General features: G+C 33.4%; 1 protein-coding gene across 1 annotated transcript; it reads left to right on the top strand.

Annotated features, from left to right (window-relative positions):
* The first annotated feature begins 411 nt into the window (after positions 1-411).
* Positions 412-1,763, top strand: LOC115968504 (germin-like protein subfamily 1 member 7). The gene is made up of 3 exons (XM_031087912.1): positions 412-482; positions 905-960; positions 1,228-1,763. Exons 1-3 carry the CDS (start codon positions 412-414, stop codon positions 1,761-1,763), a joined length of 663 nt encoding a protein of 220 aa, XP_030943772.1.
* Positions 1,764-12,912: the final 11,149 nt, after the last annotated feature.

Genomic DNA, 12,912 nt, shown 5'->3' with positions numbered 1-12,912 from the left:
TATGCCAAGGACGTCTGAGACTTAGCCTTCCCTTCTGGCACATATGCGCTTCAATCATTTCAAGTTTAAATGAAGTATCGTTGTACGTAAGGTTTAATTATTAGTATTTGACCTTTTCAATAAAACATGTGTGATAATTAGTCAAAGAAACATTACCCTGAACAATGACAATGAAGTGCTCCAATTAAATTGGTTAACATGGGCTAGTAGTAGTTGTAAAGAAATGGTTCACGCATTACATAAAAAATATCATAACCGTTTAAATTTACCTAGTCTTATATGTTATTTGCGAGAAAATACATAGACCAATTCGGTGACTCCTCTCTGTAAATAGACATGTTCTGATCTGCAATATCATTCACACCTCAACCAAGCATTCAGCAAAAATAAACCAAGCATACAGCCTCAAATATGAAGAAACTTTTTACTTGCCTTCTAACTGTTGCGCTATTGGCTTTGGCATCCTCTCTTGCCTCTGCTCATGATCCTAGCAGTGGCGGCTCCAAGAATTTTTTGCAGGGTATTCTTTAAAAAGCATAAATTATACAATCTAATAAAAAGAGAAATTCATATATTGACAACAACAACAATAAAAAAAAAACACGCAAACACATAAAGTCTACAATTGCCTTCTACAAGTTTCATATTTTGAAATCAATGCATGATAGTGTCATTATCAATTCTACAAACTACATCTCTTTCAATATACACAACCAAGCAATTATTCATCCACATAATGTAGAACAAATTATGGAGCAAAATTTAATTTTATTGGCATAAAAAAAAACGTGTTTCCAAAATTTTTTTGAAGGGTAGACAAATAAAAAATTTTAAATTATTATATATAAGAAAAAAAATTCAGGTCAGGTCCTGGGATCACCTTGGCCTTAAGGTGGCACCGCCCTGACCCTAGTCCATTGCAAGACTTTTGTGTTGCAGTTAACAATCCCAACTCTGCTGGTATGTACCTACTCTATCTATTTGAAACGACTTCTTGGAGTCGTTTCAAGCTATTTGGATTTATTTTTCTCGTTTAGATTCTACACATTAATGAAAACTTTCTGATATTGGGAATCTAAAAAATTAATGGAATTATTCTTAGAAGCGATATATAATATCTACATGGGATTTAATTTAATATTTTTTTTAACGTACATGCATGACATGTTATCATCCTTTATCATTGAAGCCTCACATTTGTGATATTAACAATCTTTTCTTTTGCAGTGTTTGTGAATGGAAAGTTTTGTAAGAACCCAAAGCTTACTACAGTTGACGACTTTATCTTCATGGGGCTTGATGTTCCTAGAAACACCCTTAATCAACTTGGGTCAAATGTCACTCTAGTAAACATGGACATGTTTCCTGGCCTCAACACTCTAGGGATAGCGTTGGCTCGTGTTGACTATGCACCATATGGCCTAAATCCTCCCCACATTCACCCTCGTGCCACTGAGCTTTTGACAGTCATAGAGGGTACACTTCTAGTTGGCTTTGTCACATCTAATCCTGATAATCGGCTCTTCACCAAAGTTTTGAACAAGGGAGACATTTTTGTATTTCCAATGGGTCTCATCCACTTTCAGTTCAATATAGGAGAGACCAATTCCGTTGCATTTTCTAGTCTCGATAGCCAAAATCCTGGGCTTATCACAATAGCAAATGCAACTTTTGGATCTAATCCTCCTATCAATCCTTATGTTCTCGCCAAGGCATTCCAACTCGACAAAAGTGTGATTAATTATCTTCAACAAAAAATCTAGTGTAATGATGAACCATTACACAGTTCCAATAAAGTTTGGCATTTTTAATTGTTGGGAGAAAATGGGCAAATGCACTTCAAAAAAAAATCTAGCATTTTGTCCCCTTTCTCAAACTAATTAGGAAAATGCCTCAATTTTAAAACTCGATTTTCTCAAAATCGAGTTATAAAAAAAAAAAAAAAAAAAATTCTAGGGCCCTATAGTGGCATTTTAAGGAGCCTCTAGTGACGTTTTAAGGACTTATAGTGGCGTTTTGTAATCCGATCTCCATGAAGTCGAGTTACATGCAATTTTTTTTTTTTTTTTTACCTATAACTTGACTTCATGGAAATCGGATTACAAAACGCCACTATAGGTCCTTAAAACGTCACTATAGGATTCTTGAAAACGTCACTATAGGGCTTAACTCGATTTTGAGAAAATCGAGTTTCAAAAGAGGGACATTTCCCTAATTAATTTGGAAAAGAGGGCAAAATGCTGGATTGTTTTTTTTAAAAGGGGCAAAAGCGAGTTTTTTCCTTAATTGTTGTATTTGAAAGTAACAATTTATTTATTTTTTATAAAGGTATTATGATTTGAATTTGTAATTTCTGTTTTATAATTATTACTCTCCATTGTCAGATATTAATTAATTTTTGGTATAATTATTATCAAATAAAATCGTTGTTTATATGTTTAAACAGTATGACAACGGAAGAATAAATAAACAACTAAACCTCAATTAGATATTGCTGTGACGTTCAGTATAATCACATATTAAGCATATTTTCCATTTGTTCCGCAATTGTAAATATTTTACACATGTTTCATATTCTTCTTAAATGGCCAATGGAATAAAGCAATATCAATTGCTATTGATGATAGTAGCTATATAATAATGGGATATTTTAGAAAATTTACGTCATAAGTTTCCAATAATATTTTTTTTGAATTAAATTAATGTTTAGAAGGACAAAGGGTAAGTTCGCAAAAGTAAAAAGAACTGAGCCAAACCCACTTTTTGTATCCAAAACAAATTCACCACGAACCATGCATGAGTAATCATAAAAGTTGTTACTTACATAAAATTGAGTTGATTATCTAGGCACTACAATGATTGTACATCAAGATCATCTCTGTATTGTTAGATATCTCATGTGCAACTTAATTTCCAAGTTTTCCATGTTGAATCACCATACTTCCCAATTGACTACCTCTCCAACATCACCAAATTGTAAAAGCGTTGGGACCTTTAGAATTTAGAATTTCATATTTTATCCTCCACTTAAATTTTTGTCTACAACGCCTTTAATAGGAAATTTGGATTTTTTTAATTTAGAGCCTTTTTTGGGGAATTTTTTAGAACATTTTTCTAGCTATTTAAAGGAAGTGGGCATCTTATTCTAAAATAGAGGGGAGGGGAGTGTAATAACAGAAAACGTCAGGGTTGTCAGTGCAATTTTTCCAAGATTTTGATAAAATACAGGAAGAAAAATAGCGAATCAAAACCCTAGATTATATGATTTTCCAAAACAAATGGTAAAGTAAAAACTCAAATTAAGACGAATACCTAAATAGTAGTTCCTCTAAATCTTAAATCTTCCTTCTTCTTGCCATTTTTTTTTTCTTCTGTTACTTTGTTCTTCTCTATTTTGAAGCTTGGAGTAGAGTAATTGTTGTCTATTTAATATTGGTTTCAAATTTTACACCACATGTTCAATTTATTTTTCTTAACATTTTGGTGTCAAGTGATCCATCAGAATGCTTATAATTGAAGTTGAAACGATCACCTTAATAATTTAAGTAAGACTAGTCATCATCACTACTATTGAATGTTTTTATACGAAAGCACAACTTACAAACTAATTCTCTTTACAAGGAAAACCAAATAACATCACTTAACTCTAATATTTTTGAAAATTAAAATTAATTTCTTTAATAAATTATTTTAAAAATTTTACACTACACTTAACCAAAAAAACAGAAGAATTTTTGTGCTTTTTTTTAGATCTCATCTACATCAAAAGTTAATTGATGATTCTAATGATAAAAAATAATCAATATTGGTCCGACACTATAGATTCAAAGGAGCTTATTAGTACTTTTGAATATTGTTATTTTTCTTTTGTGTTAAGGGAGGGTAATTTCCCTACGATGTTTTGGCCCAATGGATAGCTATGTTCAATTGGATAGAACTGATTCCTCTCTATAATCTTCCTAACTTAATGGCTTAGACTTTAGACAAAAAATGGTTATAGATCCTCTCTCCTTTTCTAATCTACCCTCCTTGTACTCAAATACATTGTATTAATAATAATTTTTTTTTTTTAGGGGTAATTATATTCTCCTCCCTTAAGGTTTGAAAAAATGACACTCTATCCCAAACTTGAAGAGAAAAAAAAAACTTTTCCTCCTTAACATACAATTGAAGCAAATTTATTAACCTAATATTAAAAATGATGTGCACTAACATTATTTGCTTAATGACAAGAAAAGTTTATAAAATTATCTTATTTCGTAATTAAATTTATTATTTTTAATTTTTAATTAAAGTATATTTTAAAATATTAAGTGTGAATTTTGTTTATTATTATTTCTTCTTTTTTCAACCAATTATGGAGAGATTTGCTCTGGCAAGTGTTTTGGTGCTTGATAAATTTTTCATTTTTTATTCTAAATTTACTAATTACTTTTTTACCTAACTATGGCTAAACTTTTGTTAAGAAATTCTTATAAAAACTAGTTAAAGGCCCGTGCGTGGCACGGTTTTATGTTAAAAGTTGTAGAATATATATAATTATTATAACCAAATAAGTAATTATTATAACGAAAGGAATAGATTGCTATAACATCAATCAAATATAAAATGATATCACCTTAATACAAAATTGGATCAAACCATTAAAATATGAATTAGATCAAACATAAGGAAATTACCCCCCTAAGGAAATTAGCTTAAACAAAAGGCAACAAATACATAAAATGTATTTAATTGATTATAATAAAAAATTAGAATAAAAAATACATACTTGCATGATTGTAGGTAGAAAATGGAAGCCTAAATAAATAAATAAAACTGTACAATAAGTTGGAGAATGAAAAACTACACCAACAAATGGTGTATATATATACATACTCCACCTACAAAATGAGTCCAAGTAAAAATCAAATACTCTAAACTCCTTGAAATTACCTAATCAAGAGTTTAGGTTAACTACATATTAGTTTTTTTTTTTTTAAATACTTTATCCCAAAAAAATAGTTAACGTTATTAGCTAGATTGTTATTAGATTTTTATTTATTTATTTATTTTTGGTTTACATTAAAAAAAAAAAAAAAAACTGACTTACGGGAAGCCGTATGTTTTTTTTTTTTTTTTAGAGATACACTTACTTTATGATAACAATGAATTCAAGATAAGAATGAATTAGAGTCTTGATTAAAATACCCAAAAAAAAATTTCAAAACCCAAATTGTTACAAAGAGGGAAAAGTTGTACCTGTTGGGTTCTGATTTACCCCATTTGACTAGTTGTGGGCATGATGTAAAATTTTGTAGGCCTTAACCTTGAGTTCCTTTATGGCTAGAGGGATTGATGAGAATGCAAATTGTCATATTTTTCTCCCTTAATGTTTAGTCTTTTATATTTATTTGGTACCTAAATGTAATCATTATTCTTGTATTTTGATTTAGGATGCAAATGGAGGCATTAAGTGCAAAACGTAACTAATTGGGCGATTTTGAACAGCTTTAACATTGCTTCATAATCTAGGCATAACTCTCTCATCCAAGTTCCGATTGAGATGATTCAAGATGCTATGGAACGCCAAGAAAAAGATCTACAACTTTCATGTTTTGAATTTTGAGAGATACGGGATGCATCAAGGTCGAAATCGGGCTTGAAGTTGCTGCACCTGCACTACTGATGTTCTGGAATGTTCCTTTGCCTACAATTTTAATACGCAGATCTAATGGGGTTTATTTTCAAAAGCTTCCAGATCTGGTGCACAAAATTTCCAGCTGAAAAACACCACTTTCCTAGTTATATTAGGACTATGTTTTATTTTTAATATATTTCCTTAATTAGTTAGATTTGGATATTATTATTGAGAATATTTTTAGGAGATTTTGTAGGCTTGGGAAAGCGGGAATTAACGTGTAAAAGGGGGAGGAAAAATCAGAATTGGACACACACGCCTCTCTCTCCCCTCTTCTCTAATTTTTTCCTTTGAGTTTTCATTATGGCCCTACTTGGCTAAACTTTTATACTTGGTTGAAGGAAACTGAAGCCTCGGAATTAATAAAACTGTGAGATCTAATTTGTTTTTATTGTTCAATTTATGCTTTGAATATCGAATTTTCTTATGTGCCTATTTTCATGATTGTCTCGTTTAATTACTAGGAGGCCTACTAGTTTATTATTCGTTACAATCTACTGCTAGGTTAGATATCAAATCCGTAATTATTTGATCTCCCTAACTTGTGAAGCAACCAAGATTTAATGATTTGTTGCGTCAGAAATTATTAAATCTTAGGAAGAATGCTCGACTAAATTAAATGCAACCGCTTGTGTTTGTGTTGTTTAGTTTCATCGATCTCTCTAATTCTTAAGGCTACTACTAGATTAAACCTTTAGTGCTTGTCTTGGGTTGTTTAGTAGTTAGGGTTTATTAAATTGCTTGTTTTCTAATTAACTATGACTAAGGAGAGATAGGGAAATTGTTTTGATGGTGAATATTCAAAGTGTGAATTGATATATATTTGCATCGATGATCAGTTGTAAAATTCCGATGGTGGATGTTCACCTAGACCAATGTTTGTTCTTTTGATTAATTTCGATACTTTAATTTGAATTGTTCCTTAGTTGTTTTTTTTCCTTAAAATTGTTTTCATTATACTTCACCCCCCCCCCCTCCTTGTTCATGTAGCATAAAACTGGGCTAGATACTCTCCATGGGAACGATCCTTACTCGCACTACTATTCCTTTTTAGTATACTATTCCTTTTTAGTTCTTTAGAAATCTAAAAATTTAATAAAATTTTTACAATTTGGTGAAGCCACGTGGCGTAACCACAGCGTCTAAGCCCAAATTTTATTTTATATATAATATATATATATATATATAATATATATATATATAATATGATATGATATGATTTAGAATATTTTTAAACTCAAGGGATGGGAGTTTAATTATCCATTATTCTTTTATTAAAAAAAACCTTAAGCTTAAGCTAGATAGATCCGGATTCAACTCCGTATATTCGGGTCTGAAAACACCAAAAATTTTGAAAGGCACCAATCGATGGAAGAAAAGTGCGAGAGTACTAATTGAATTAGCACCAATTAGAGGCCTGATGGTCGCCATGGCACTTGCTTCAAAAACAATGGGTGAAACGAACACCATATGCTTTGTGAGAGCGTGCCCAAGCTATACCAAGCTTGCATGGCTCACCAACCACACACAAGAACTACAATGGACATCAAGGGACATTGAGGGACATTGCTGTTGTCGTCGTCATCATCGCCATCGTCGCTACTACCACGCAACCGTAAGAAAGACACACACAAGCCCAATAGTCGCATGGAACTTGCTTCGTGTAGCAATGGGTGAAACTAACACCGTCCGCGTTACGATAGTGTGCCCAAGCTAAACCAAGAATGCATGCAGCTATACCACGTACATGTGAAATGCCAACCTGGGTCCACCCCGTCGATGCATTTAAGGCCCACCTTGCGCCATGGAGCACTCGAAGTTGGGTGCCTGAGGGCTTGTCATAAGCATGCCTACTCGTGGCAAAGCTCAAGAGGGGTCGCCTCTATGCATCGCCGAATACCTCTTGCCCCCTAAAGAGCGCTTAGGAAAAATCAGCTTTGGCATGAGGAAACATTGATTTGTTGAGGAGGAATAATGGGCCTTTTTTGGAGCAATTCTTGGAGTCTTGCCCTGATTTTTTGTACACATGCTAAGAAAAATCCAACCTTGACATGGACTCTTAGTATAAAAATCCTGTTTTTTTAAAAAAAATTACCTGACCACTTTTCAAAAACTCACATCAAATTATCTATTTGGATACTTTATTTCTTTAAAACACAAATTTTCTTTATTTTTTTAATTATTTCTCTCTCTTCACCCACAACAATCATCATTCACTCTTTTTCTTTTTCTAAGGATAAGCAAAGAAATAATAAAAAATTATTTTTGCATAAATACAATAAGTTGTAAATTTACACAAGCAAAGTAGTTAAAATCCAATTTGCCCCATAGGTGTCTTTTGGGGTTCATTAGGAAAATTTTGGGTCTTATGCTAACACAACGCAAACACTCGCCGATCTTATTTTCACAATTTTTTTTTTAATGCTTTGTCTTCCTTCTTTTTGAGTACTTCTACTGGCATATCAAAATTTCACAAGAAACTTGAGTTATCGGCTCATCATATATCGAAATAAAATAAGATTATATCAGAACTCATTACAACTCAAAACAAGATTGTTGTGAAAATGTTACTAGATTTTATTGTGTCCCTATACTATTTGTTTCTTTATTCATTTTTCACATATTTGGATTGCGTAATAATAAGGGGATCTCCAAAGGCAACTCAATGGCATCTTGTTTTGTTCATGCACCCTTGTAACAGTACATGAATGATTGATGATTGACAACCTTTAACATAATCTGCAAACACAACACGACTAGTCAATGTTTAATATATAAGTTCTTGACACACGGGATGATGGCTCATGTGATTGAACCATCAAGACAAAGATCGCCCCTGTTAAATCTCTTGCACGAACTGCAAGATGAGCCCTGATTGGAAACATACAAGACAATGCAAGGAGGACACGTAAAATCACAAAACAAACAAAAAACTGCATGTTAGATATGAATGATCAAGTAAAAGTAAAAGCAGTTGTTACCCAACTCATATTTTTCTTGCTCCATGACCTTTTCTCCAACTCCAGTTTTAGTTTACCATGTTCAAACTAGTTAGCAAAACTAGACTCAAACCTCCTTGCATCAATAAGCTTCTTAGCATCAGCATTGGTTGTGCCAAAAATTTTAGTTTTTAGCACCACAAAAAACTACTTTATCTATTTTATCACCTCACTTTACAATACACCCAACATCAGTGATTTTATTTTAGCATTCAACAAATTAAAATAATATAAACAACACAATAAAATAATATATCAACTACAATAACAACAACCACAACCACAACTACCACCACAACCACATAAAATATATTACGTTGTTTTACCATTTGAGCTACTGTGCACTGTAGCTCAAGAGCTAAAATTTTTAGCTAAGGCTCCACCAATGCAGCCCCATTTCTGTAGTTTGTGGTGCTAAAAATAGTATTTTAGCAATTTAACACCACCAATACTAATGCTCTTATATTACTCTTAACACCAATAGTAGTGTACTAGCCAATGTTGGTAAGGCAAGGGAGGTGAGGGCATCCTTCGAAATTGGCATGGTCAATGGATTATGGACTTGATTTGGCATAGAATTTAGGGTATAATCACATTATTTTAGAAGTAAAATCAATGCTAGTAATTAATTGGCTAACAATTCGTTGCACTTTGGCCTCTGAATATTATCTGTTTTGGTTTGTGATTGTAGGAATATTATGGAGCAAGACTAGACCATCCTTAGTACTTGTGTAAAGGGGACAAGAGCAACTGAGTATACCGTGAAGCCAATGGATGCATGCATTGGCGTAATTGTGTGAAGGGGACAAGAGCAACCGAGCCACCTGGAAGAATATGACCCATGCGCGGTGCGCCCATCTTTTGTATATCAGGGTTATGCATGGGATCTAAGGCAAATGAGGACTTGCAGAGACTGCCCCATGAAACGATGCCTTTCGTTTTTATACTCCCTATATAAATAAATAAAACTTCCCTTTTCTACCAAAAACATAAAAACTACATTCTTTACTTATTACATTATATGCAATATGTCCCCCACTTCTCAATGGTTGACCCCATTAGGATTAAGGTAGCAAAAATGTTTAGTCGATTCCTTGATGGCTCCTATCCTAAATTCCCATGACTATAATCAACTCAAATTTTCATCTTTACACCGACATTCCTAAACTCCAATTACTTCTTTCAGTATTTTGTCTTATGAACCAAAACAAAACAAAACAAAACACATGAAAAATTCTATAGCAAAGAACTATGAAAGCCCATTGTATTTGTATTAAAAAATAAAATAAAATAAAGAGTATCACCAATTTCAAATTACAAAAGAAAACTTCTCTTAAACACTAGAACAACCATCAAATTTCATATTCGAAGCTTCTTTCCAGGGTGCAGCTCATTATTGAGCTTCTAGTCCCTGTTTTGTTTCCGTGTCTTTTGACCATCTTGCATCTTCACAACAAACTAAAATGCAGCTTTTGGCATTGCTTCTTTCTGCTCATTGTAAGTTGCCCATTCCTCCTCTGTCTCAAAGTCCCATCGACGAAGATGGCCCTTTGCCTGTTCAAAAACTTTTCAATAATGTAATAAGCATCAATTATTATGAATACCAAACCAGTCACTTTACAGTAACCATTTATAAATATAAAAAAAAGAGTACATCTGAACGAGAATATGGCATTGCTATTGCTTTGATGCTAGGGTCTTGGTCCTGGATCTGGGCCGACATCTATACCGGGCCAGGATGCCCAGTAAATGGAAAACGATCACATATGAGCCTAATCGCCACAAAACTGATTCTTTAAATATTTAAATGTACAAAAAGTAATTGGAGATCTTAGATTCTCTCCCTCACTCACAATAGTCAAAACCCATAAACCCCTAAATTGATTTCTGCCCTTTTTTTTATTTATTTAAAATAGTGTTATAAAAACTGGCCACCGACTTCTGTGTTATAAAAAAAATAGATTCAGCCGCTTATCTCCCTCTCTGTCTCCTTCAGTCGCGCCAGAACTCTGTTTTCTCTAATCTCATCCCTCTGCTATCTCCCCGAAATCCCCAGACCAAAACTGAAATCCCCAGCCCTCTGTTCACTCTCCCTCGCTCAATGTAATGTATTTGGTGATATTGTTTTTGTGTGTTCTGCAATATATGTTTGCTGTTTGATGACACGTTTTCCAAATATATTAATATATTTGGCGATATTGTTTTTATGGATTTGGTTAAGTTTTAAATTGTTTATTCTCTAATGGGTATTGAAAATTAGGGATGGTTAGTTTAGCCTATAGTTTCCCTGTAGGCATTGATCTGTGAGCCTTTAAATTCTGATTCTTTGAGATTCTGTATTTGAAATTTTAGTGGAAACTGAGCTATGAGTTTGAATTTTTTAGGATTCATATGTTAGATATTGGGATTGGTATTGATGATCAGATCGGTTTATATACTAGAAAGGAGATTAATTGAATCACAATGGTCTTTGAATATAACCTTGAACAATAAGTCTTGGCATGGTTTCTACTAATTTTTTAAAACTATATTTTACCCATTCAATTGTCATGGCGCCCCCAAAAATTTTCAAATTTCCATTAGAGTAGGTAAAAAATTGACATGGGCCCCCCCAAACTATTTCAACCATTCTTCTAGTTCTAGTCCAATACAACTTAAAATTAAAGAAAAACCTTGGCCCACATCCATCCCCACCAGCCAGCCCCAAATCCCTAATAAAACAAAAAATTTCTCCTTTAAACTAAACACACTTCCAGCCCAGCCCAATCCCAAATCTAAAATGCCTAATCAAAAAAACAAAGGCATCTTAAAATTCAATCCTCACCGTTTGAAAAAGGAGAAAACAATCTGATTGTCACGCTGCCTTTTTTTTTCCCTTTTGTTCTCAATTCACGCCTTCATGGTGTCACACTGTCACGCCTCTCCTTAGAAACAATCTCCTTAGTCCTCGCCTGCTTGCCTTGTCGCCGCAAATTCCACTAGCCTGCTGACCTGTTCAGCTGTTCAGTTCATCACCTCAACCTCAAGCCCTCATCTCAATCTCAATTCCTCAAGGTATCTCATTCTCATCTCACTTCTGACTTCTCTCTTTTTTTTCTCTACAACTGAAGTTATTGAACTAAAAATAAAATATGTGTATGTGAGTATGTGAAATTGTGAATATGTGATACCCTTTGCCAGCAAAGCAATTTATGCTTATTTGGCTTTGTCTTTTTGTGTTTATTGTTTTTGTATTCTATATTCTTGAGTCTTTACCCACTGACTCCCTTGGCTGCTCTATGACTTTTGGCTTTTGTGTTGTTTCTTGTTTGTCTCTTCAATGGTGGTAGGGTGGGGGCCATGGGGCTTGCATTGTGTAGTTGGGTAGTAACTAGTAAAGTAAGTAAAATATATGGAAGGCAATTGGGATGAGGGTTGTGACCCACTGACCCGGGAGTTAGTGTATTTTGTTTAAGTTGTTTGTTACTTTGTTTATACTTTTGAGTTTGTTTATTTAATTTTTTATCCTAAAAGGTCCTTACTTTGAAATTAGGTACCAAATAATGAGCAAATTGCAGGGAATATGATACTATGATAGTTTATATAGAGAAGGAAATTGCAGGGAATTTTACTGTGGATGATAATGGATGAATTTTATTCCATGAAAAATCGTCGCCAGGAATGATTTGATGTGGATGTTCTTTTTTGTATGTCTACATTGAACTAGACAGTTTTTTTATGTTCATTAACATACAAGAATATGATGATATATGAAAGTTGATAATTTTGTATTCAATAGACTTAGGAATTATATTTAGTATATCTCTATTATAACCCGGCCCCCCCAAGTAATTATTCCTGGCTACACCCCTGATTGTTTATGTATTTATTTATAACAGCTTCAATACTTTTTTGTCTCAGCTCAGAAAAGGCGGCTTTGTCTACTTCATCCTCCTTCTCATCGATGGAAAACACGTTTGAAATTTGTCTTTGTGACAAAGGAGAAGACAATTTTGGTTGTGATGATGACATTAAGTTTTATGTCATCAAGGTTCCATACGCTGGTTCTTCTTCTTCTTCTTCTTCTTCGACAGTGAGAAAGAAAAAGGAAGAGGAAAAGGTGGAGCATCTCATACCCGTATCGATACAAACAGCACAGACATGCAATCACTTTGCTGTGTTAGACGGCAAACTTTATTTTGTTGCCAACGATCTTTCCTCGGATGCTCCGGTCCGAACGTCTGAAAATTCGTT

This window comes from Quercus lobata, chromosome 11 (genome assembly GCF_001633185.2).
Source record: "Quercus lobata isolate SW786 chromosome 11, ValleyOak3.0 Primary Assembly, whole genome shotgun sequence".
Taxonomy (NCBI): domain Eukaryota; kingdom Viridiplantae; phylum Streptophyta; class Magnoliopsida; order Fagales; family Fagaceae; genus Quercus; species Quercus lobata.
This window is presented reverse-complemented; position numbering and strand designations above follow the sequence as displayed.